General features: G+C 38.0%; 1 protein-coding gene across 1 annotated transcript in view; it reads right to left on the bottom strand.

Moving 5' to 3' along the window:
• The window catches only part of RNF220 (ring finger protein 220), a 336,566-nt gene that overhangs the window by 83,584 nt on the left and 227,321 nt on the right, over positions 1–25,661 (bottom strand). The window contains 3 exon segments of the mRNA XM_081322276.1: positions 15,955–16,000; positions 18,900–18,924; positions 18,927–18,955. Coding sequence (XP_081178402.1) covers positions 15,955–16,000; positions 18,900–18,924; positions 18,927–18,955 — 100 coding nt within the window.

The raw sequence follows: 25,661 nt of genomic DNA, 5'->3' as shown, positions 1-25,661 counted from the left end.
GAGAATGGCACAAGTCGGCTCAATAAGAGAATTCGACCCCAGGCACCTGGAAGATTGGGAAGAGTACGTAGGCCAAGTCGAGGGATACATGCTGGTAAATGGCATCACGGACGATCGGAAGAAGGCTGCCGCATTGCTGACGATCAGCAGAACGCCAGTTTACCGCGTCGCCGTGGGATTATGCCAGCCAGCGACAGTCGCCAGCGTCTCGTATGCCGACCTCTTGGGGAAGCTGCGAGAACATTTCACCCCCAAACGATCAGAACTCTTCTGGAGCAGGATTTTCGAAAGGCGAAACCAGAAACCGGGGGAATCGATAACGGAGTTCGTGGCCGCAGTGAGGGAAGCCGCACTTCGTTGTAAGTACAATAACCTAGAGGTGCGCATCAGGGACAGAGTGGTCCTAGGCCTACGCGATGAACAACTACAAAACAGAATAATAGCCAAACCCACAGGGAACTTACAAGAAGTCCTCGATGAACTGCTGACGTACGAAGCCACCAGCCAACGTGACCCTCCCCACAATAGCAACGGCGCGGCTGGATCCATCCACCAAGAGTGCCTTGTGGACGGTGGGGTGGAGGACAACCCATGGGAGACGGATATCAACGAGGTCACCCGCCGATTCAGAAAGGCCACAGTGAGAACATCCTGTGCGGACGACACCGACCGAACCAGAAGACCACCATCATCCCAACAAACAAGACCACCAAGGGAAGGCCAGAACAGGCACAGGGACTCTGAACCCAAATGCAGAAGCTGTGGGGGAAATCACCCCCGCGTAGGCTGCCGATTCCGAAACGCAAAATGCAGGAATTGCGGCAAAACCGGCCACATCCAGAGCATCTGCAGAAGCAAACCACGAGAAAACCTCCACGACATCGATGCCTGGGCCACAGGTAAGGTAACCCCCGGTGATAGTGGCAAAGAGACCCACAGGCACGAACCCCTAACCGGGGGACGGTTGAGGCTGTCAATCAAGTGCTTAGCCCCAAACTACAAATTGAGGTCCGTTTGCAGGGCATCCCCTGCCGAATGGAGGTTGATTCGGGGGCTGCGGTGTCCATAATCTCAAGAGAAACACTGGTGCGCATCGAGACTAGAAGCGGCCGCCAGGTCCCCATCAAACATACACACATCCAGCTGGCAGACTTCCAAAAGACACCCATAAAAGTGCGGGGAATAGTCACCCTGGAAGTCAGCTTTAAGAGTTTTAGGGGGCCGCTCAAACTATTAGTCACCGAGGGACCTGATAGTCCACCAGGGAGATATCCTGCCAGGGCACACAGGCCCCCGGCATACCTAAAGGATTATATAAGGGGGTGAAGCAGCAAGCATGGACCACTTGGTAGAGAGCAGACTCAATTGGGGAGAAAGGGATGTTAGGTACACACCTGTCCGGCCACCTGATTGGCTAACCCGTCCAGCGGGAATTCCTGGACACCGGGTTGGGTGACCAGGGCAAGCGCGGGAGATTAGAGCTAGCGGGTTGGCTAGCGTCAGGAGTGCCAGGCATATATATATTGGCCACCGGGCAGGTAAGGCCAGTTCGGCCACGTGTACCAGAAATAAACAGATAAAACACAACCTGTCTCCGCGTGATCTCTCACCGCACCGGACACAACATTATTCATTAGAGTTGAAGGTATTCTAAGTCAGCTTATTCTTTAAAGAATCAACTATAACAGAATTTGGGATAGAGTAGTTAAAAAAAATTATTATTCAGCCCTGGACGTATTCAGGAAATGTTCTATATGCGTCAAAACACCTTTGGATACAGAAGTTGTCATCCCACTGCTGGATGACAAGAGCCTTGGTGGAGCAGTGGGCTAATGCCTCCTTAAGTAACACCAGCTGCCTGCAATTAGTGCAGGTTCGCGTCCCACCAGGCTCAAGGTTGACTCAGCCTTCCATCCTTCCGAGGTAGGTAAAATGAGGACCCAGATTGTTGGGGGCGATAAGCTGACTTTGTAATAATGCCGCTTGTGGGGGTGGTGGTGAAAGCCCTAATAAGCAGGCATATACATAGAATGAAGGCTATTGCTAAGCACATTGATTTGTGCTTCTTAAGATTGTAAGCTGCCCTGAGTCTTCGGAAAAGGGCGGGATATAAATGGGATTAAAAATAAAAAAAATTTAAAAAAATATCAGGCGATGATGACAATCCTGTATACAGTGGTTAAGTCTGGATCTGAAATATAACATTCTGGATCTTAATGCGTAATTGGCCATGAAATTTCAGAAGTGACTGATAAGTTGGTGTAGGTAGAAACTACTATATAGTTTAAGTAAGTGAGTGTATAGTCACTGAAACAACCATAGAGGGAAATGAAGCAGAAATTCCTGTGGTAGCAAGAGATGGTAGCAAGAGATGGCTAGATATTTAAGTCAAAGCTAATATAAAGAAACCTACTACTATGCCATAGGTAAGGACCGCTTAAATATATAAAAACGAATCTGAAGATAAAACTATAGAAAGTTATCCGTCCCACACCGAAAAGACAACTATTCAGGTAATGGTCATTTAGCAGAGTTGGCAATAAAAGAAAGCAGTTGGCAATAAAAAATTTTAAGAGAGAGACGTTCAACTATGAATGCCATATTGTTCCTACCTGTAATATGAAAAAATATGGATTAATAACAAAGAGAACAGCATCATTTGCTATGATCAGGAATGCAGCATAGGAAGGAATCCCCATCTTGATGTCAAACCACTAGGGCATAAACATAAACCATATCAATCAAGTGACAAAGTCTGGATAAAATACTGAGACCAAGAGCCAGTATGTGGTTGGGTCTCAGGAGAAATTCTTGCAAATCTTTTCAGATAAGGTAGGACCAAAACGCTGCTGAGGCTGAGATGCTTCCAAAATCAAATAGTGCCATAAAGGTAGCAGTGTTAATAAAAAGGAAAGTGATTGTCCTCCAACTAATCACGGTAGCAGAATGGTTAAGGTTTCATCTAGCCAGTACAAAAAGTGCAGGACTTGATGCTGCATTGCTGTGTGCATAAGAACTTGTGTTATATTTCTTCCTATGGAAACAGTAGTCTTCTTAAATGCCATGCCAGAATAGAAGGAATATTCCTGGAATCAGGATGCTGCAGATTGTCACAGCCAGTTGGAATCAGAGTCACTGATCTCAAGGGAAGAACCTGCTTATTTAGTTGAAGCTGGCAATGTAGAGAGGCATCTGGGACAGAAAACAAATATGCTCTCACAGAAATCATAGTAATAGGCCTCCTCACAAAGTGAGGCATGACAGAGGTGGAACAGTGTTCCATCATATCTGAGGCATGAAAATCTGACAATGGACATTGAAGTCTTCACAAAGTTCTTTATCCAGATGAAAAGATATTCAAGATGTTCATTTATGATGTCTGAGGGTGGGAATTTGCACCTAAAGCTGAAACAATTGCAAAGAGATTTAAGTTAAAGAAACTGATGAAATAAGAATGGTGATGAAAAATATATACCCTTTCAGGATAAAAGAAAAAAAATATTTTAAGAAGGGAAAACACACACACATACAAGCAAGTTCAGCATGAAAAACGTACAATATTCTCTTTAGTGAGAATATTCCTCACTAAATACTGGTACGGCAGAAAAAGAAGTTGTTGTTGTTAGTTGCGAAGTCGTGTCCGACCCATCGCGATCCCATGGACAATGTTCCTCCAGGCCTTCCTGTCCTCTACCATCTTCTGGAGTCCATTTAAGCTCACGCCTACTGCTTCGGTGACTCCATCCAGCCACCTCATTCTCTGTCATCTTTTTCTGTTGCCCTCAATCTTACCCAGCATTAGGCTCTTCCCCAGTGAGTCCTTCCTTCTCATTAGGTGGCCAAAGTATTTGAGTTTCAACTTCAGGATCTGGCCTTCTAAAGAGCAGTCAGGGTTGATTAAGTGGAAAGTAGTAGGATCACACAGCTCAGCAAGAAAACATTCTAAAATATTGGTCTTCAAAGGCGCAAACCTACTTGTGTATTTGTTGCATAGGAACCAGAAAGGCCAATTATCTCTGTGGTTCAGGAAAATATACTCATCTGTATAAAGTAAAACTCTGATCCTAAAGTACTCAGTCCTGTACAGTACATTAAAGATCTGAACTCCAAAGCTAGCCAAAGGTCAATTGGACAGCTGCAGGAATTAACATAAATTTATTCTACTGGAAAGTTAGCGCTTACTCTTCCTCAGCGGAAAATGTTGTCAGTATAGACATATCACTGGTACTTATTCACTGTGGCAATGGCTAGAATGGGACACACCCAGAGTTTTTCTATTTCCCCAATATACCCAGGTAATCTTCACTGTATCAGCCCTTGATCTTTTCAGTAGAAGAGGAAAAAGAGGAACCTCTTAAAAAGGTTCAACTCTCACTTGCTAAAATAGTTGTAGCAAATTGTGAGGACTCCAGGTGTGAAGTATGTTAGTTAAAGATCTATGCCCATTCACACATATAAGGACAGTCAGGAACCACATATTTCTTGGTACATGTCACCAGAAAAATTCTCTAGAATCTATAAAGGTACTTCAAATTTATGTTGCAAATGTGAACAATAAAATGAGACAGTTTATAAACTTTGAAGGACATGTAAAAAAGCAAGAAAATTTTGGATTCAAATACATACACTGATTCAGAGGATTTTAAAGATTAATAAGTAATTGTGATCCAATTTTTTCCTTTTGGAATTGATGGACTAACAGTTTAGAAAAAGCCATGGAACTATGCTTTTGTATATGATAACTGCAGCAAGAATATTGTATGCACAAAGATGGAAAGATTTAGCACTATCTAGAGTGGGGGAATCGTTGGTGAAGATGATGGAACTAAACTGACTTTGTTGATCAAAAAAAATAGTATTATTTTTTCATTTCTGCACTTTTCATTTTTTTCATCCTATTCTGTTTTTAATTTGCGTCATTTTCCCTCTTTTTTATTGTACATTTTAATAAAATTACTGTTAAAAAGATAATGTAATACTCTAGCAACCTTTCTTCCCAAGGATCTACTGCCAATGGGGGAAAGGTAACTCACTGTATCTATGAATTTGCTCAAATTAGGTCATCTTTCTTGACCGATGAAAGATTCCTGACGCACCTGCTGGAATGGCTGCCATTGAAAAAAGCAGACAAAGCTATCAAAGAAAGTTTTCCCTTTATCTTTTGAACTGAACCATTCTACCTTTGTTTCTCTGAGTAGAAAAAATTCTTAGAAAACCTGTCATCTCAAGTAATCATAAAATATGTATATACTGAAAACTGAAAACTCGTGACATTGTTTTCCTTGTAGTCGTAGAGGTTTTCAGTTACAATATATTCTATAGTCTAACATGGACAATGGATCCAAACTGCTTTACAGAATATGCCAAACATATATAGAAGCATGCATCAGAAATCTAGAGTCTCCTGCTTTTCTTTGAACTCTTCTAGGAAAGAAAAGAACTAATTCAATCTTTCTCTCCCACAGCTCCATTCCCTGTCACAATTCTATGGCAAACTACCATTTCCCTGTTGAAAAGCAGAGCAACAGATCTGTCCAAGTGCCAGTGAGACATCATCATATTTCTATCTCTCATTTAAATCATCCCTCTGCCGGGTAAAAGCACTCTCTACTGAGACTATAAACCCTAAGAGGATCAGCCTGAGCATTACACCTGGGGCAAGCTAAATAAAAAAAAGGTCACCAGTGCTTTTTAAACATGGACAAAAAAGCAGTAAAATGTGTTTGGGGGAAAAAAAATCTGGCATTAAATCATGACTTTTTGCCTGGCTCGCCTCATTAAAAATGGCCTTTTGGAAAGTAAAATTATCATTGTAAGTGATAAGATCTTTAAGAAAATAATTCACGGCTTCTTCATCCTTTAATATGATAGCCGCCATCGGCTAATTTTTTTCTTAATGGCAACAAGGCTATCAATCTTGTCCATGGCTTGCTTTCATCCTTGCTTCTCTCCCTTGCCACCTTTCCAAATAACCATAGTCTCTATTGGTCATAGAAGCAACCGTCTCTTTTTTTCTGCTTCTGCACTAATGGTTTGCAATTCAATGAATCCCCCTTTGAATCATAAGCTGAGCATAAATGCTCAGTTACAACATTGCAGGACAAATTGAAATTAGGGTGCACTTTGTTCTGCAAGGTTGGTAATTAAATAATGGAACAAGATTGCCCAGAGAGATAGTAGGTTCTCCATCTTGTCTATTCTTAAACTGCAGCTTTAGTCAATCTTAAATTAAGCACCCATAATTGCCTAACAAAGTTTTCCTATACATGACTAATTAAAGAAAGAAACCTCCCCCCCACAATGGCTGCTTTCTAGATGTTTCTAAAACCCTGATTCCTATTGGCTGGAACTTCAGCAACATTGGGACTATTACACATTCTCTAAACTTGCAACATAAATTGATATTTAAGGCAACATTTTTATAAGCAACAAAATATCCTCAGGCTACATTGATTTATTTCTATGAAAAGACTCCAATTGGTTTTATTTAATTATGAATAAATATTCATAATGAAGATTCTTTAAGCAATGGGTTTTAAAATGTAGGAACCTGTATAAAACCTAAAACAATATTATAAACTGATCAAATTTTCTTTAATTTGAACTTTATAACCTGTTTCCTTTTAGTACTATATAGATTTTCCTTACTACAGGATAGAAGTCTGAAACTCAAATTCCATAACTTTGTCTTTCTAATAAGAAACAAGAGATGGGCTTTATCGAGACCAATAACACCTCTGCATAAGGTTGGAGTGTCATCACTTTAATGTATTCCCTTATACTCTGAGATATAACAGCCAATAGAGGTATATACTGATAAAATGAATACAAAAAAAAACCCACAAAAAACCCCAAACAGCTGAATTGCACACTATAAGGAGAATCAATCAACCTTCTCATTATTAATACTCTGACAGGGGAAGTATGCAGAAATCATTATTTGTATTTTTATGATTCTCTGGATCCAACTGAATCATAATAATGCAGCCTGGTAACACTAGGACCATTACTACCTTATTAAGATTAAGATTAAATAATAAACAATGATCAGTTATTACAAATCAAGTTCATCAAGAAGAGAATTCAGAAGAGGGTATCTTTAAAAAATAGTTCTGGAAAGAACATCTAGAATCAGAATTTACTGAAAGGAGGCTAGCAGATCAATATCAATTTATACTACAAAATAAAGCATTCATTGAAATAGAGCTGCAAGAACTGCAAGAGGCTATTCAGGCCAAAAAACCAAAGCTTTGCCAGAAGTAGCTCAGACTCTAGAGACAAATGAGTGGTAATCAGCAGTAGAAGATGCCAGCATAGCTATTGAATTGTTTTCATTATCAGCATAGATATTGAATTGTTTTCATTCCCAAACCAGGTATCTTCTCTTCTGCCTTCTCCTCAGAAAGAACAAAGTCCTCTAACTAAAAAATAAGAGGAGTTAAAACAAAGAATAACTGTGCATACAGACAGAACAACAGAGTATGATTGCCTGACTGAAGCTTGTTCCAAAGAAACAGCTAGCACAAGCATTAAAAGATGCCAATACTGTAATATCAATAAGCACCAGCTCACTGCAAGAAACAAACTAATGTACGGAATGGAAGCATTATAACTGAATATCTTGGATGCAAAATTAACAAATAAGCCAAACATCACCAAAATAGAAGATCAGGTTGGAAAATAAGATCAGAATGCTAACATCAGATGCAAGCAAGCTAGAACAAATGAAAGAAAAAAAAATTGAAGAACACATAGACCAAATAATGCCTGATCAAAAAATATCACCTAGAAATAAGGAAGATCAAGGAAACACTAGAAATAGTAAAGCAGCAAATAAGAGCTATAGCCAAGAAAAAGACCAGATACAAAGCTTGCATTGCACACTACAGGCAGAATCTCCAATGTCAATTGAATCAGAAATGTTTCTACCAAGCCATCAATAGAGAGGCTGCAATAAACCAGTCAAAGAAGACAAAGAAGAAACAGTACAGTTCTGACTGCAACTATGAGTGAACCCCAAAAAATACAACAAGAATACAACTTGGATACAAGAGGGGAATACAAATAAAAAAGAAGCTGAAATGAAATAACTTGTAGTAACAGCAGAAATGGTGTAGTAACGGGCAAAGAAACCCAAGAATTGGTTAATACCATGTGAATATGAACTGCATGGTTTTGGGTTGAAACATCTGACTGGTCTACACTCACTCATTGCCATGTAGGAAATGAAATTGAAGATTGGTTAACATCTAGCAAAACCTTGGTTGTTGTTCAGTGCTATGTTGTGTCCGACTCTTTATGACCCCATGGACCATAGCTCCCCTGTCCTCCCGTCTCCCAAGTTTTCTCAAATTCATATTCATTGCATCAATGACATTATATAACCATCTCATCCTCTGCTGTCCTCTTCTCCTTTTGCCTTCAGTCTTGCCCAATATCAGGGTCTTTTCCAATGAGTCCACCCAAAATATAAGGGTAATAAAAAACAAAACCTACCTCATTAAAAAAAATCCATCAAAAGAGGCAGCACAAGAGAACTACAGGCCAATTATCTGTTTACCAACAAGTTTCAAATTACTATCTGATGTGGTTGCTGATGCAATCAACAGCATCTGAAACAAGCTTTTTTCCACCTGAGCAGAAAGGAAACTACCCTAATAGCAGAGTAACAAAAGATCAGCTTCTAATTGACAAAATGATTTTGGAAAAGTGTAAGAGAAGGAAGACCAACCTGAACATAGTGTGGATTGATCAGAAGAAACTGCCTGCCACATGACTGGATAATCAAATTTCTAGAAGTAACAGGACTCAGTAGAATATCAGAATGGAAGACAGGGCTGCTGATCAACAGTGATAGAGAGAGGTTAATATCAAAAAAGGAATTTTTCAAAAGATTCACTATCACCACCACTACTGTTTGTTATTGGACTGCTTCCTTTGTCAAAAATACTGCCATTGAAAATATCTGCCAGGCTATTTTATATCTCCTTTACACTGACGATCTGAAGCTGTATGGAAAAACACCATCTGAAATAGAGTCGCTGCTCAACACTGTCTGCATAAGTAGCCAAGATATTGCCACTGAGCTTGAACTGGACAAATGTGCCACTCTAACCATCAACAGAAGAAAATATTGAAAACTGATGGAATCAAGATGCCCTATGGAAATAACATCAAGATTCTGGATGAAGATCACCTGGTCATCCTTGAAGCTGAAAGCACCAATCACACTGGAGTCAACAAGAAGGCTAGAAGTAAATATACCAGGAGAGTGAAGATCTAAAAGTCAAAACTCAGTGGAGGAAATACCATCAAGGCAATTAACACCTGGGCAATGCCAATGATTAGATACGTACTATAGCTGGAATAGTGGTCTGAACTCAAGCAGAACTAATCTCCCTTTTGCACTCATTTGGGACAAAATAATTAATATATTTCTTTCCCGGTTTGACCTGACAGCAGCCAATTTTCCTCTTCAAGCAGCTCTCTTGATATACTTTAATAAGAAATCTAGTAGTCTTTCAGGTGGCACTTTGTGAAGCACAGGTCTAGCATTATGTAGAAATAGAAATCAGATGATTGGCTTCTCCTACAGCTCAAAAGGCATTGTCCAGTGGTGGGACAGGTAGGACCACAGCAGCCATAAGCAACCAATAGCATCCCTGACCAAATCATCATTAAGGTAGTGAATGAGATGTCATAAATTGTTTGTACCAAAACTGTGTCAGAAGAAATGAAGAAAATGCTATTTTAAGATCAGAACAGCTAAAATTGAATTTAGGCTGCCATTCCAGTAGACTGAGGATGAGGCAGAGCCCGGATCACGAGGCCATGTCCTCTAAAAATGGTCTGTGGGTTATTTCTGATCTGTCTTAAATGTGTCTCGCTTCTGAGCTGGGGATGAGCTTTAAAAACATTCGGAAGACATAGAAGGAAAAAGAAAAAGATGCCAGACACAAGTGTACTGTGATTAACTGCGAATGAGCTTGTCGTAGTTTCTAGTGGAAAATCACGAGATTTCTGAAGCCCTCGCCCAATGCAAGGTTGTGCATCCGAGGGTATTTCCATACTTTTACTTTTCCTCTCCTCCATTCTTTTCGTATCACACTTCTTCCCACTTTTTTTTTTACACATCCATTTACAGAGTCAGCTGGTCTGTCCCACCATCACACTGAAAAAGGCCTCACAATTGCAATGCATGTTCTCTGCCACTCTCCCATCCTAGCTGCCTCCTCCCTCTCTAAAAGGCAGGTCAAGAGTCAGTAGTGGCAAACAGTGAGCTGGCAGCAGTGACACTTTGTTTCCTTTCAAGGCCACCCATTTGAAACTATTAAGTGTTGGGCTCCTGCTTTTTGATAGCCCTGAAAACACAGGCAGTTTATTTCTTTTAAACAATCAATCACAGCTGCTGTCAGCACAACAAATACCCTAACCCTGCTTTTTGTATCTCGCTCTGGCCTTTTCCTTCTCTGTGCGGTAAGTGTTTCCTGCCTGATGCGTTGGACTTTCTGCCATCTAAATAGGTACTTATCACTTAACATGGAGGTGATGGCTTGACATGTTTTCTGTCTCCTGCCCTCCCCTGCATAGTGGGGAAGCAGTCAAAGTGTTGTTAATAGCTGTTATCACTTGAGAACTGTAACCCCAATGCAATGAATGATAGCAGCCTCTGTTGTGCTTTATCACAGCACCAGAAGTTATCAGTTCCAAGTTGTGAACCCCGGCATTTTTTTATTTTCAGGCACTTTTTCAAAACTAGGTAAGCTCAGACTCCCACTGGCCCCTTTTAGATATCCAAACCTGACTTTAAGAAGTCATAAAAGGATTTAATGCAGCAATGTGTGATGAAGGCACGTTCTGACAACTTGACCCTTAGTTTGTGTTACACCTGAGACCAGTGCACTACAGTCTATGCTTCAAAGGGAACTGAGGGAGAAGACGACTTGGTCCAGTTTGCATGGATGAAGGATACCTCCATTTTCTACCCTTTTGTAACATAATAACCACATCCGTCCACTTCAAATCTACATCAATAAGCATCATAGCATTGGTCCATTTAACTCAGAGGTGGGGAACTATGGCCCCTTTATGACTTGTGGACTTCAACTCCCAGGATTCCATAGCCAGTATGACTGGCTCAGGAATTCTGAGAGTTGAACCCTACAAGTCATAAAAGGGCCATCGTTCCCCACTCCTGATTCAACTTAATATTATCCACATTGATTAGCATTAGCTAATTCTCAGCCTTGCATTGAACTTGAGATTTTTTAAAATATAAATCAACTGTAAGATTTAGGCAGTGTTCCTAAAACTTAAAACATTTCAATAAATTTCTGTTTGGCTGTTTGGAGAGAAGTCACGCTTGAACTTGATTTCAGATTAGAGCACCTTTATTGTTTATCTCACAGTCCACAAGCTTGAATTATAAACTATGTTTGAACTAATGTTAAGTAATCAGAGCCAGATAATTTCTATATCTTCTGGAAAATTAAAAATGGAAAGATAGAAAGACATTTTGACCTTAAATTTATTTGCCTGGAAGTAAACTCACTGATTACAATAAAATTTCCCTTTCAACAAACAATATTTAGGACCACTGTCTTAGTAAATCAGTTTCTTATCTTATTTATATAGTACCAATATTCTTACTATCTTCTCTGGCATGAATACTAGTCCTAACTACACTGACATATTTCAAAAACACATAGATGGTTCTTTGGTTTTTTCCTTCCCCCTACAGCCACAATGAGTAGATTTAATTATTCATCTTTTAATTGTCTTTTACTTTTAAATATGAAACCCTGAGGTATTTTGTAATTTCCCCAAAGTCATCGTAGTAGTACCTAGCAATGCTGTTTCTAATGTCTATAGACCCAAAGGGCCCTGATGCTATATCACATCTTTCCTAACTCGAACTCTAGAGAGAAATTTCAGAAAAGAGCACATTGTCTATACTAAAACATCCGGAGACAATTTCATCAAGTACTTTCTCCTTGGAGATTTTAATAACTGGACACAGACAATAATGTATTAGACCAAAAATGGCCTAATAAGCCATGAAGGAGCTGTGGGGAAAGGAATTTAAAACTGACTGGACATCTAGTTTTAGTGATCAAGTGCACTCATTAGCTCATATATTTGGAAAACAAAACAAAATGTGCAAATAGAAATTGTAAATAAGTTATAAAAAATACTTCCATTACTGCATGTTTGTTGTTGAGCATTCTATGCATCAATGCATTTATGCATCTGGACAAAGCCCATATTAGGGGAGAGGGTATTAGGTTGATGGGACTAGCTTGATTTTAATAAAGTTCTAAATTGATAAATTGAAGATATTTTAATTTTCAATAGTAATTTTACTAATATTTTTTTTTAAAAAAATAATCTTATACAGAATTGCTTGAAAGTCTATTTTATTTTTGTTTCTTTTATTTTGCTCATTTTCTTAATTGATTAAAAAAGATCTATTAAAATAAAAGCAAAGTCACGAAAGAAATAGCACTTAGACTTATATATCGCTTCATAGTGCTTTATAGTAGTCTCTAAGCAGCTTACAGAGTCAACATATTCCCCACAACAATCTGGGTCCTCATTTTACAGTCCTTGGAAGGACAGAAGGCTGAGTCAACCTTGAGCCAGTGAGAAGTGAACTTCTAGCAGTCAGCAGAATTAACCTGCAATACTGCATGCCAACCATTGTGCCACCATGGAAAGAAAAAAAGAAAGAAAGAAAGAAAGAAAGAAAGAAAGAAAGAAAGAAAGAAAGAGAAAGAGAAAGAAAGAAAGAAAGAAAGAAAGAAAGAAAGAAAGAAAGAAAGAAAGAAAGAAAGAAAGAAAGAGAGAAAGAAAGAATCCAGACATTATTTATAGATTCTTGAGTGGAAAAGGCCATAATGAGGGAATTACTGTATGTCACAAAATTGACTGGAATTCTTTTTTCTTACAAATAGCAATGGAAAAAGAATTTGTTATGGGCCACACTTGTACTGACACTGTGTCAGTGATTCCAAGTCATGATCCTTGGCCCAGTCTTATGGATTTATCAACAAAAGGGGAATATACTTTGCTTAGGAATAAAGACTAATGTCAGCTTATTTCCTTCTTCCTCTCCAAGAGAAAGACAAGCCTGGTTTTATCTAGTGACCAGAGAATGGACAGACGTAGAGAACTGTTCATGCATATATACATCTGACAAATTGGTCTGTTCCAGCTTCAGTTATCTTGGATAGCAAAACTGTGTAGAATGAGGCTCTGATTTATTTGACACTTAATATTTTTATATCCCATTGCAAATACATAATGCAACAATCTGTCAAGTGTTGGCCAACTCAAACACCTACCAAGAAAATGATCAAGCCAACTATGGAAACAACAATATCTTCAAACAAGAGCTCAGTCACTCCCTAGTAGTTCCATTCTTCTGTTGCCCACCATATGATATTGTTCCACATGCAGAGTCTAATACTGATGTCGGGCTTTGGGAGCAATCTATGGCAGGAATACAGCTGAGGACTGAACTGGCTCCCATTCAAAAGTGTCGCCAACTACCTGATAACTCTGAAAAATTTCTTTTGTGGGGGTCAGTAATTTGATTTAAAGCCAGTCATTCAGAAAAAAAATGGATGTGGCTTAAGGCGTAAATGCAATAGCCAGCAAGTGCAGATATAGTTAAACTTATTTTCAGAAGCAGTGCCATCTCTTAGAGAAGATTGTTTGGTAAGACTGTAGAAGGTTACTGGCAAATGCGTATTTTCCTAAAATCTGCCACCAACCCTGCCCTACCTCTGTCATATTTCTGCCACCAATTATAGGGGCAAGTACTATAACTTTTATTTATCTTTTATTATTTGAATATGCTAGCAACCATCTTGGAGATCAAACAGTGAAATCTTTAAAATGAATAAACAAACAAGAGGCTTGGAAATTCCATTTCTAGGAAAAGTGTACCAGGGTAAAACTAAATACAAATTTATATTAGAGAATTAGCTGAATTAATTAAATTATTCACTGAAATCATTACTAAAATAACTCACTCATGACAAACTTCAACAACTTCTGCTTTGTATGGTTTCCCCAGCAGTAGATTTCTTAGAAGGAAGAATTTAGCTAACAAGGTCCTGGGAGTTGTGTTAAACTTTGGTTCAGGACCAGGAACAGCAGTTAGAGCAAAAGACAGAAAGTTGTTAACTATAGTACACATTTGCGTTTTATCACACAAATTCATTCCTAAGAAAGTCCTTATTAGATACTGTATTTAGAATTTCATGCTGATGAAATCTGATGAGGATGAATTAACATTAAGAGAAAGATGAAAGTATTTCTACATCTTAAGGAAAGACCAGGAGTTGCCCAAGCAGTATTTACCATAATCAGTAATTTTAATAATGTATAGAGAGAGTATTAAACACAATCATGAGTGATTCACCCATATAATTGAGCAAAGTGACTGAATATACAGTAACTAAGGCTTCCCCAATCATCTACTCTCCAGATGCATTGGGACTACAATTCCCAGAATTCCTAGTCAAAAGAAGCTCAAGAGGCAGTTATAATCCCAACACATCTGTTCTAACACCTTGTCCTGAGTGTCATGAGTGACAGTTCCTCATGGATAATAATGCAGCAAATTAAAGCCGTGCATAAGGAATAGGGAATTTGCGGCTTTCCAGATGCTGAGGAACAACAATTCCCAGGATAATCAACCAACATAGTCATTGTAAGTTTGGCTTTGTTTTAAGTATACTTTTTTGGATCTGCAAGCCAGCTCTTCATCCAAATGCTAATAACAATTCTTGGCCAAAGATCCCTCTGAATATTCTTTTAGGAGAGAGGGTGCACAGAAGGAGAGAATTTATGTGGTCCCAGCAGATGTGTAATTTTGGTTACATAGGATCCTTCAACTATTCTGCTTTAATCCCTCCCTCAAAATAAATTAGATTCTTTGTTGTTTGAAGCTTCTAAGATTCATCCCTGCTAGGAGAAAAGGAATTTTATTGGTTATCTAGTAACTGTCACAAATATTTACCTCCAAACAGCTAATATGCTGATTTAATTCTTTTTCAGACTTAGTATTTGAAGAGATGAGTTATCACAAGCCAGCAATGAGCGTAAATGGAAAGTATGAGACAAGAGCTTTTTCTCATTTTGCTCTTTTGTTTTCTACATTTTTAAATCTCAAACGCAAGTCTAAAGATTCCTGATTTGTAACTGAAATCTTTTCTTGCATTCTGCATTTTCATAGCTTGCCTCAGTTGTATTTGCTATTATTAATAATCATGGGTCTTAATCTGCTAGAGCAATACTCTAATATTATAGCAGTACTATAATATTATAATATAGGCCACAATACACATAACACTAGAAGCTTATGATAAAATGTGACACACCATGACTCTCAATTACATGAAGCAGACTTTAGCAAGGAAATATGGCCAGCATCCTAACTCTGTAGCTCTGTATAGTTTAACCTTGCACTAACTGTAACACTATCTCTATGATACCAACGCTGCTAACATCAAATGTTATTGCTTGACACCAATTCTATGAACACTTGGTAACCGAATACACAGGGATGCTGATATGCTCAGCTCTCCAAACCTTCAAAATGAAGATACAGGGTTTACAGGCTAATACTAATCACATTAGAACTATTTTAGAATAATTATTCTGCCAATTTTCTAAAAAATCCTCACTATGCACCAAGATACTATCCTGAGGGATATGTAGGAATAAAGACAGTAATGGGTTTAACAAGCATCCATTGCCCAACAATTGTTGTAGAGTTAGGAAGGAAGGAAGGAAGGAAGGAAGGAAGGAAGGAAGGAAGGAAGGATGGTGTATCAATCAGAAAAGCAGAAGATGAAAGGAGAAATTAGATAAACAATGTAATGTTTGTAGGGACAGAAAAGATAATGGAAATTAACAAAAGTTTTCTAAGTTTGGCTCACTTACCTTGGGAGTGCCTGGGGCCATGACATCCTTCAGTAAAGCGTTCTTACTATCAAAATAGAAAAAGAAGAGAACATAAATAGATATATTTATTTATCCTCTTCCCAAAGGAGGATTTCAAAGTCCTGCTTCTTATTTTTAAAACCCTCTCCATAAAATTCCTATACATCAGAGTAAACTTCTGCTTATGCAGAAGCTAAAAGATCACCATTGCACCATACTCCTACCATATACGGTAACTTCCATTTTTATTAAAGATAGTCCTCAACATACAACCACAATTGAGCCCAAAATTTCTGAATGAAAACAGTGAAACAGTTAAGTAAGTTTTTTCCTATTTTATGACCTTTCTTGTCACAGTTGTTAAAGGAATCACTGTAGTTGTTAAATTAGTAACACAGTTGTTAAGCGAATCTGACTTCCCCATTGACTATGCTTGTCAGAAGGTCATTCACATGATCCCAGGACATGTTGTCAATAGGAAAAATGGTCATAAGTCACTCTTTTCGGCGTTGTGTTAATTTTGAACAGTCACTGTTGTAATTAAATTTGCATTTCATTTCATTTTTCCTCCTCAAAACCCAGGGTAGCATAGTTGCTATTTCTAATCTTATATAACATAAACGTCATAGTAAACTGAGAAAAGACACTTATTAACATGGAAGCTGAATAGGGATTGACATTGAAATTTCTATTATCCAAGGCAAAACTTCAGCCACCAAACTACATAAGGTTTGTACAGCATTTCAGTTCTGTATTACACAGGACATTGATTTGGGGAGCAGCTCTTGAGGTCATGTCCAGAAGCTTCTGTCAGCATAAAATGTGAGGCCACATGTGCTTCATGATACAAGGAACATATTACAACCATGTTGAAGACCTCTATTCATTGTTAATTGGTTATCAGATATAATTTAAAATATAGGTTTAATCACCAAAGACTTAAATGCCTCAAATCCTTGCTATGAATCACTCTGGATATATAATTTAGAAAGAAAGGTGGCTCCTTTGCCAGAGACATGGGAGCTTGATTTCTGATGGTTCCACTGTATGGAAAATACTCTTTCAGGAGTTGTACACAGCAACCGATCTTTTGGCTTTCTTGAGAGGAATCAAGACCTACCTTTTCAGCCAGGCCTTCTCCATTTGATTTTGACACTGTCATACGTTTTTCAGTACTAATCATCATTAGCCACTTTATGAGTGCCATACAACAACAATTAATGGTATGTAAATGAATAAAGAAGCAATTTAGGCCATTCAACCAGGCCTCATGCAATTTAGCTGGGGGGAGGGGGGGAGGCATTAAATCCTTAAATAACTGTGGGAATTGAAGCAGAGTAGCAAAGCGTTAAAGAAAAGAAAATCTAAAAACTGGGAAGATACACCACAGCCTTCTGTATGTCACATGGGATACTGGAGCATATACTGTAGATTAATGAAAAACAGCATGCTCTGGCTGCATGCTCTTCAGGCAATAGTTAAATTAAATGGGTACTATAGAATATCTTCCAGTTTAGCTAGGCCTGATACGAAGCAAAAAGAAAAATAAAGGCATTATTTATTTGGTTGGCTCTTCAGACTGCTATTAGAACAGAAACTTGGATGAAGTCATTGCTCAATAACAGTATGTGAGGCACTGTATTTCTAGATTATAGGTGTTCTAGAAAAACATCAACATATTGTATATGTATTATTATTGTTATTATTATGGCTGGTCACATAGTCAGCCAGAAATTTAGACTGGATTTGGCATTTTTATCCACCTATCAAGTCTTTTCCAAGGACCTGGGATAGCCAGATATTGGTGTTTGATGGTATGAAAGGTATCATCACAGGGTGTGTAAGCTGTTCCAAGTAAAGCTGCCTTTTGCAAATGACAGTAATTTTGTCCATGCTGATGGTGTCCAAATGGTGCTCCAGTTGTTTTGAGATTGCATCCAAGGTACCTATTACTATTATTATTAATCCCGCCTTTAGTTTGCACAATCCAAGGCAGCTTGTACAATGCTCCTGCTTCCTATCTTCCCCATAACATCTCTGTGAAGTCAGATTGGCTGAAAGAGTGAGACTGTCCTAAATTCTGGATTTCATGATTATTGGGAAGATTAGAATTCATGACCTCCTACACCACTGTGGCTCTCATTTAGTGCCTTTCTATAAAAACTACAGAAATTTGTTGTACTATGGGCAGCAAACAATGTATTACTTCTTATGACTACTGATGCTGCAGTACCGATACTACTTAACTATAGTATTCATTCTCCTGTTTGATCCAATATTGTTTCCACATTAACAAATGGTACCTTCCTTGGGCTGAGTTATTCGTATTGACTGCCCTGTTACCCTGTAGTTGGCCATTGGTGCTCTCCATTCAGAAACAATTTGATGTTCAGCTACATTTCTAAATGTAAGTACATTACATTTCTCAGCAGTTCCAGGCATTCACAACACTATATATATATATATAAAGTCTCAGGAATGAAAAACATAAGAATAGGGCTGGGTTCTGAAGAAAAGATGACACAGGGTGGATGCGTAGAAAATAACTAAAATTAGATAGGCTTTTCTGCAAGCTATAGGAATTCCTTCTCTATTTGGTTGGCTGATTTGTTAATTTCACTCCATTTCTATTTAATGGCTGAAAGGAGGTTCACACCATGGCGATCCTCCCGCTTTCTCCCTTCCTTCCCCGGAGCAAGATGCTTCACATTTAATAATGCCTTTCAACCTCACTCGAGACAGGTTAAATTTGAAACAATTACATATCAAAGGCGATGGGGCGGGGAGACCCCACACTGTAATTTTTTGGGTTATTAAAGTAATCTCTCTCATGTAAATTCTCTCGCTAACATGCCACAAACAGCATTAGGAAATAAATGATTTCCCCATGATTCGATTTACAAAGCACCTGCAACAGGCGAAAATAGGGCTCTGATATATGTTACTGAGGCTGATGTTTTGCACTGCATGACTCCCACAGCTGGAGATCCCCCTCTGTATCTTGGGGAGGGTGGGTGATGGATGGATGGGGGTGGTGTTTAGGGGAGTAGGAGGAGATGGTGGAGAGAAAGAATTGTACTTAATAATAAAATTTGTATGCAAGTCAGCATCCCAAGCTAGGGATGACTGATCGGCAGCCAGAAAGTATTAAAAAGGCTTGCTAAACAGATGCTGACAATAGAACAAGACATATCAAATCAAATCTATTCCAGAAGCATTAATACACACATACGCACGCACACACTTCTTCCCAATCACAGCAATATGGGAGACATCAATAAATTTTTATGAGACTTTCAGAAGATCAACATGCTACTGGATGTGACAAAAAAGCAATGTGGCTGTCATGTTCGCTTTGTTGGGGACACTTTAGCCCCAGATGTCGAGCTGTGGCAGCAGTGAGCAGAAATTGAATTTGGCTGGCTTTAATCTGCCTTTCGTTGGCAGATGGTTAGATGCTGTAAAATGAAGCAAGGAGGGTTGTTTGGGAAGGGTTGTCTCCTAGAGGTAGTTTCCTTCTATGTAGCACTTGCTGTGAACTTTTTTGTCACAATCTCAGCATTCCCTAAAATGGAAGTCCAAAGTCCTCCTTATATTACAAAAAGACCCAGTTAACTGCTCTTACCAACAAAGAAATATTTGTGTACATATGAGATAAGGATAAAAGGCACTAATACTGAGAATAGCAAATTATTTTAGGCAGCATAAAATATGATACATAAAATTCAGTCAATCAAGTTTTATTTTCTTAAAAGTAGTGGCATTTTAATGTGCTAAGAATATTTGAGTAGAGAGCAGGTATTTGAAATGAAATGCAAATACTATCTGTCAAAATAATTTAACTAATAGTAATCCAAGGTATTAACTCTGAGTATAATGTTTTGATCTTTGGATATGTCTTCAAATAAAGACAGGAATTATGAGGTCAAACCACAGATTACTCAATCTCCTATTCTCTTAACAGTAATTTATATTGCTTGCTTTAATATAAGAACATAAAATCTAATCTACACATTTCTTCCAGTTTACCCTTCTCTTCTTGAATCTAAAACTGAGGTCAGGAATTAGGTTTCTAATTACATAATTTCTGTATATCTTGACAAATATATTATGGTGATTCTCTTTTACATGTCCTTCATGCAGAGATCATAAAAGAGTTAGTAGTTGAAAAGCTATAAGCAAAGGGGAAAAAAAACCTTCCTATATACAGTGCTGGAAAATTAAAAATGGTAAAGAAAATCATGACCTTTAAAGTTCAAACACCTTTCAGCACCTTTTAATTTTTTTTTTTGCTCCAGGCCCTTCCAAAGAGCGCAATCTTTGGAGACCTCAGAATTCTCTTTAATCACTAAGCAAGTCAGCAGTAGTCTGAAATCATCACACATTTACATAGTAATAACCTCAGACAACACTCCCAACTTTATTTCATAGCCAGCATATTGCCACACAGTGAGAGATCCATGTGGTTTAAATCATAACCCATACATAGGAAATTAGTTGCTAGCTATGATCTTTACAGGTTGCTCTGACATTTCTAATTAAGATGATTTACAAAGAATTATCCTTTGAAAGCAAAAAATTGTGTTTTGCTAGCTAATAAAATATAATTACTTCATACCCCTACCTACCCACCCTTTTCAAGTTACAGTTAGTTTTAATCTGTTTGGGGAATTATTTATCCAGTTCATTATGATAACACAGCTTACTTGCTCCTTTTATATGGAAGCAAATTACAAGAAAAGAGTGATCAGGTGGAAGAGAGTATACCTTCTAAGACAGTGGCCCCCCAACCTTTTGGGCACCAGGGACTGGTTCTGTGGAGAGAGGTTTTCCCATGGACCGGAAGGGGTGTGGTTTCGAATGCTGCCTGCATCCCATGGATGGGGCTTCGCTTGTTTGCACGGCCTGGTTGCTGGCATGCTGTGGCCTGGTGCCGGTCCATGGACCAGGGGTTGGGGAACCCTGTTCGAAGAGATAGGGGGATTTGATAGGCAGGATATTTGTTATTGAGGCTAAGATGAATTTAGTTTTCATGATGGCCCACTTATAAAGGAAAATACCATATGCATAACTCTTGGAAAACACATTTGGAAGTATTTGATAGTATGTCCATATGCTAAGAAGTTAACTATTTTATTGTTTATAATCTGTAACATCAGCATTCTAAAACTTTTAGGCTGGAAAGAATAATTCAAAGATATAAAGAAGCAAGTTGATAAAGAACCAGTCAAAGCCACTGAAAAATTTCCGTTTTGTGTTACTGTATCTGTTTTGTAAAATCACATCTGGACTTCCAAAGTTCTTGTTAAAAACAAAATACATCTTTCAGTCTATCCATATTGTTTGGGATGACAGTTTAACAAATCATCTGTAATTTGTCATCCTCTACACTGATAAAATTATAGCATTCAGCAATACCTTTCAGACTGTACACATTGTAAGTACTTTGGAAAAAGTTTAAGATTCAATAATTACACAAAGATCTCTTGGTGCTCTAAAAATACAATAAATAAATAAGAAATAATATTTAGCTTTCTGCTTATAAAATGTCTCAGGTAAAAGACAGGAAAATTACTATCTTAAACGTCTTAAAATACTCTTGACACCACGAGCCATTTAGACAACTATTATGGTTTGTTATAAAACTGTCCAGAATATGTCCCACAGACATAATAAGCATGCACATCTATCCTGAGATGGCCTCACATATCACTGTAAACCAGTTTTTGCTTAGCTAGTGAGAACTAAGGAAGCTGTGATTGGTTCAAATAAGATGTTAAGTAAACCACAGCTCTGTGAGATGTGAGAACTCACTTTCTTAATACTGGATCAAATGTTCACTGAATAATCTCCAAGACATCTCCTAGGCATCTTGTTAACAAGATCATGGAGCATTTCTTAGATCCAACTGAGATGAAAGAAGTAATTGGAAAGCATTCATCATTCAGCAATCATCTCATTCAGCATTTTAATACCAGGTTGGAAATTAAGCTTCTTGGTAATCATTTCTTTGGAGAAATGCCTTTCTATACAGAAGAGTAAAGAAATGGCCACAAACAGCAGTGAAAAGGTTATCTAAAATTAGTTTTGATCTAAGATAGTTCCATGGCAAGACTGAATGGTGAGTAAGGTTTTTGTGCATTTGTGCACACAGAGACATATGGTCTAAATTTGAGTGGGAATGCGCTGTTAAATATATGATACAAAGGTATTATGGTCAAACAGAGCAAATACTATGTTCAAAGGTTAATTTTTAGAGTAAGCCATTTCCTTTTGTTAGTTCCATCTCCCATTAGTTCCCAAAAGTCTTAAGACAATTTGAATATCATCAAATTGTATCAATCATTTTGATTAATAGCTTGGTATATGGATTTCCCTAAGATTTGTTTAAACCCAGGATTGTGTTTCTATTGTTTTGACATAAGCTTTCTTTTGAAAAAATAAGTATATGAATGCACATACTTGATGATGTAATAGCAGATTTTTATTTGAAATAAGGCATGCGATATTTATTCATATACCAAGTCAGAACAGTAGTCTATTTCAGTGCTTTTAACAACAGATGTCTCAAAGTTCAAATTGGATTTTTCTTCCCTAGTTCTCTAAAGTTCCAGACTAAATGCTCCAGCAATGAGCTACAATATTTTTCTATTTTGATGCATAGGTAAAGGTAAAGGCAAAGGTTCCCCCGCACATGCGTGCTAGTCATTTCCAACTCTAGAGGCCAGTGCTCATCTCCGTTTCAAAGCCGAAGAGCCAGCGCTTGTCCGAGGATGTCTCCGTGGTCATGTGGCGAGCATGACTAGACGCCAAAGGCGCATGGAACGCTGTTACCTTCCCACCGTAGTGGTCCCTATTTTTCTACTTGCATTTTTACATGCTTTCGAACTGCTAGGTTGGCAGAAGCTGGGACAAGTAACAGGCGCTCACTCTGTTACGCGGCACTTGGGATTTGACCCGCCAAACTGCTGACCTTCTAATCGACAAGCTCAGCGTCCTAACCCACTGAGCCACCATGTCCCTTATTTTGGTGCATACACTATATCTTTTAAATAAGAGTTGCCTGAAAAAATTATCCTAAGCAACAGGGTTGGATGAACAATGAAATGCTTTCTTTGAGCTACATTTGGATCCATATCCTTAGCAAATTACGTTCCAACTAAGCATCAAAATAGAGAGATACCTGTTTATTTGAGAGTTTAATGATGAAAGGTATATCAAGGCAAAATTGAAAGCCCATTTTGCACTTGCACTATAATGTGGCCTCTTCCTTATTAGGAGACAGTATTGCCATAAGTGGTATCTAGCCTACAAGGGGAAAAGGTGTTTTGTTGCAAGGGAAGAATCTACTATTTGCTCCTTTGAACTATGGAGCACCCAAGCTTCATAGACTAATGTTTATAATTTATAAATTATAAAAAACTACACTACAGCAGCAGAGAATATTAGATTTGCACTTACTGAGCTAAAAATAAATTTTGGAAAATTGTTAAAAAACAGTTCAGTACTCAGTGAGTGAGGAAACTAAATGTCTATCATCTATAAATGAGATCAGTAGCAGGAATTAAATGTTACAGTTTCTGCTATAACAAATTAACTTCAATAGAGGCAGATGGCTTGGCCATAATGTAAATGGCAATTCCTTGCCTTTATTAACACCCAAACAAAGAGACTGCAAATTAGGATAACCTGCATTTTGTATTGGGAAGCAACTTTAAAAATATTTTCTTTATGAACTAAGGATGAACAGAGATTTTCTGTCTGTATGCAGCAGCTTCTCCATGAAGCAATTCTTTACATTAAGATCAACTCAGTGCTGAAATACTTTTTTTTGCCTCTCCTTGTAGATCAAACACTCTATGAGCTGAATTCTTTCATTCTCGGGAAATAAAAAGATGGGAACAGAAAAATATGATGCCAGCCAACTAAAGATAAGATAGTAGCCAGAAGGAAGATTAAGGTGGAGATGTATCTTAATCCCCAGCTCTGCCTTTAATGGATCTTAAGAATTCATACAACTATCCTTTAAAGGAAAAAAAAGAGACACAGAAACATTTTCCTAGCTATTCAGGTGCCCAAAGCTATCCTCCTGCCCATGCTTAAACCCACTTGCCTCTTTAGCAGGGTATTTGGCCTCACCTTTATTAGCTAATTAGTTCAATCATATGGTGCGCTTTTCATCAGCAAAATAGCTCACAATCACTGGCACATTTAAAATTACAACTTTTATTAACCTTTTTATATAGGGAGAGGAAACAGAAGCCAGGTGAGTTGCCAGATTCATTTAACATCATAAGCAAGAATGGTGTAAAGCTTGAACTTATGTGATCTGAGGCCTAGTTCATGCTCTAACACATTTAGAGCCTCAGCTGGAAAATGTGATTTAGTTTTATACTCCCACTGGCAAGAATGCAATAAAAGAATTCAAAGGCTTCAACTCCAGAGTCACACCTGTCCATATTCAGTAGTAAGTATATAGGGTAAGAATCCCACTTTCAAGGATAAGTTAAAATCATTGCACCTCAAATAACTAGACTTTTTTTATGGGCCTTTCTCCTATTTCATTAGTACAGCCATCACAAAGCAATTGAATGGGTAAAGCTTCACCAACGTGATGCTAAGCCTATTTCATTTGCTTCTATGAGGTGTAGTTAAAAGCACAGGATGCTGGTAAAGGCATTGATGCAGGGCTGGTGTAAAAGATAGCAAGCCTCAGTCAAAACAAACAAACAAACACTAATTCTTCAAAGTCATCAGCCTCTTTTTTTGTGCAAGATTAACATTTATTCTATGCTTCTAGATATTCAAATTTTAAAGCAAACGTTGACTAGTACTCTAGTAATATCTACAATAACTAAATGTAGCAAAACTGAGTTTTGTCTTCTTTGAGACTGATGTCATAAATCAGAAGCATGGACTTACCTCTAAGCCCAAAATCATACTTGGTCAGGGAACGATATATTAAAGAATGCCTTCCAAAATGCAGTAGGTGGGTCAAGACCAAATTGAACTTAAATAAATGATTATCAATAGATACTGATTATATTAATATAGCTCTTCATTTGCATTTATTCAATAATATTTTAATTCTGTCATGTCAAGATTTGATTAATTCTGGAAATCTCTTGGGAACGTACCTAAAGCCTTTGAGATCCAAAGGTGGCTGGGACTTCAGGCTCAGTACTTCTGCAATAATTCTAACTGCAACACACTTATTCAAAACATGAAGTAAAACTACATTGGGATGGTAACTACTCTTTTTCAGTCTTTGCACTGAGCTGTGCACAATTTATATCTTTTGCAAGGAAAATATGCTGTCATGCAAAGGATGTTTCTCATACAAACACATACACTACCAACAGAGTGATCGCTACACCTATTATTCTGTTGACAGCACTGGTATATTCATCTTTCTGTATCTGCCCACTGTTCTGTCTTCTCTTTTATTTGCTGTCCTCCTAACTTCACATTGTCCACAAATTTGATAATTATATTTTCTAACCCTTTATCCAAGTAATTTTAAAAAGTGTTAATGAGCATAAGATCTAATAAGGAGCCCTATGGTATGCCATTTGATAGTTTTTTCCCCAGCTTGATGCAGAGCCATTGATATACACACATTGGCTACAACCAGCTCTGTATCCATCGAATGGTAATACTGTCCAGCCTATATTTAGACATCTTTTTTTCTTTTCTAGAATCCCATG

The sequence above is a fragment of the Vipera berus genome (assembly GCF_964194415.1).
Source record: "Vipera berus genome assembly, chromosome: 3".
NCBI lineage: Eukaryota > Metazoa > Chordata > Lepidosauria > Squamata > Viperidae > Vipera > Vipera berus.
Note: the sequence above shows the minus strand (reverse complement) of the source record. Positions and strands in the feature narration are given on the sequence as shown.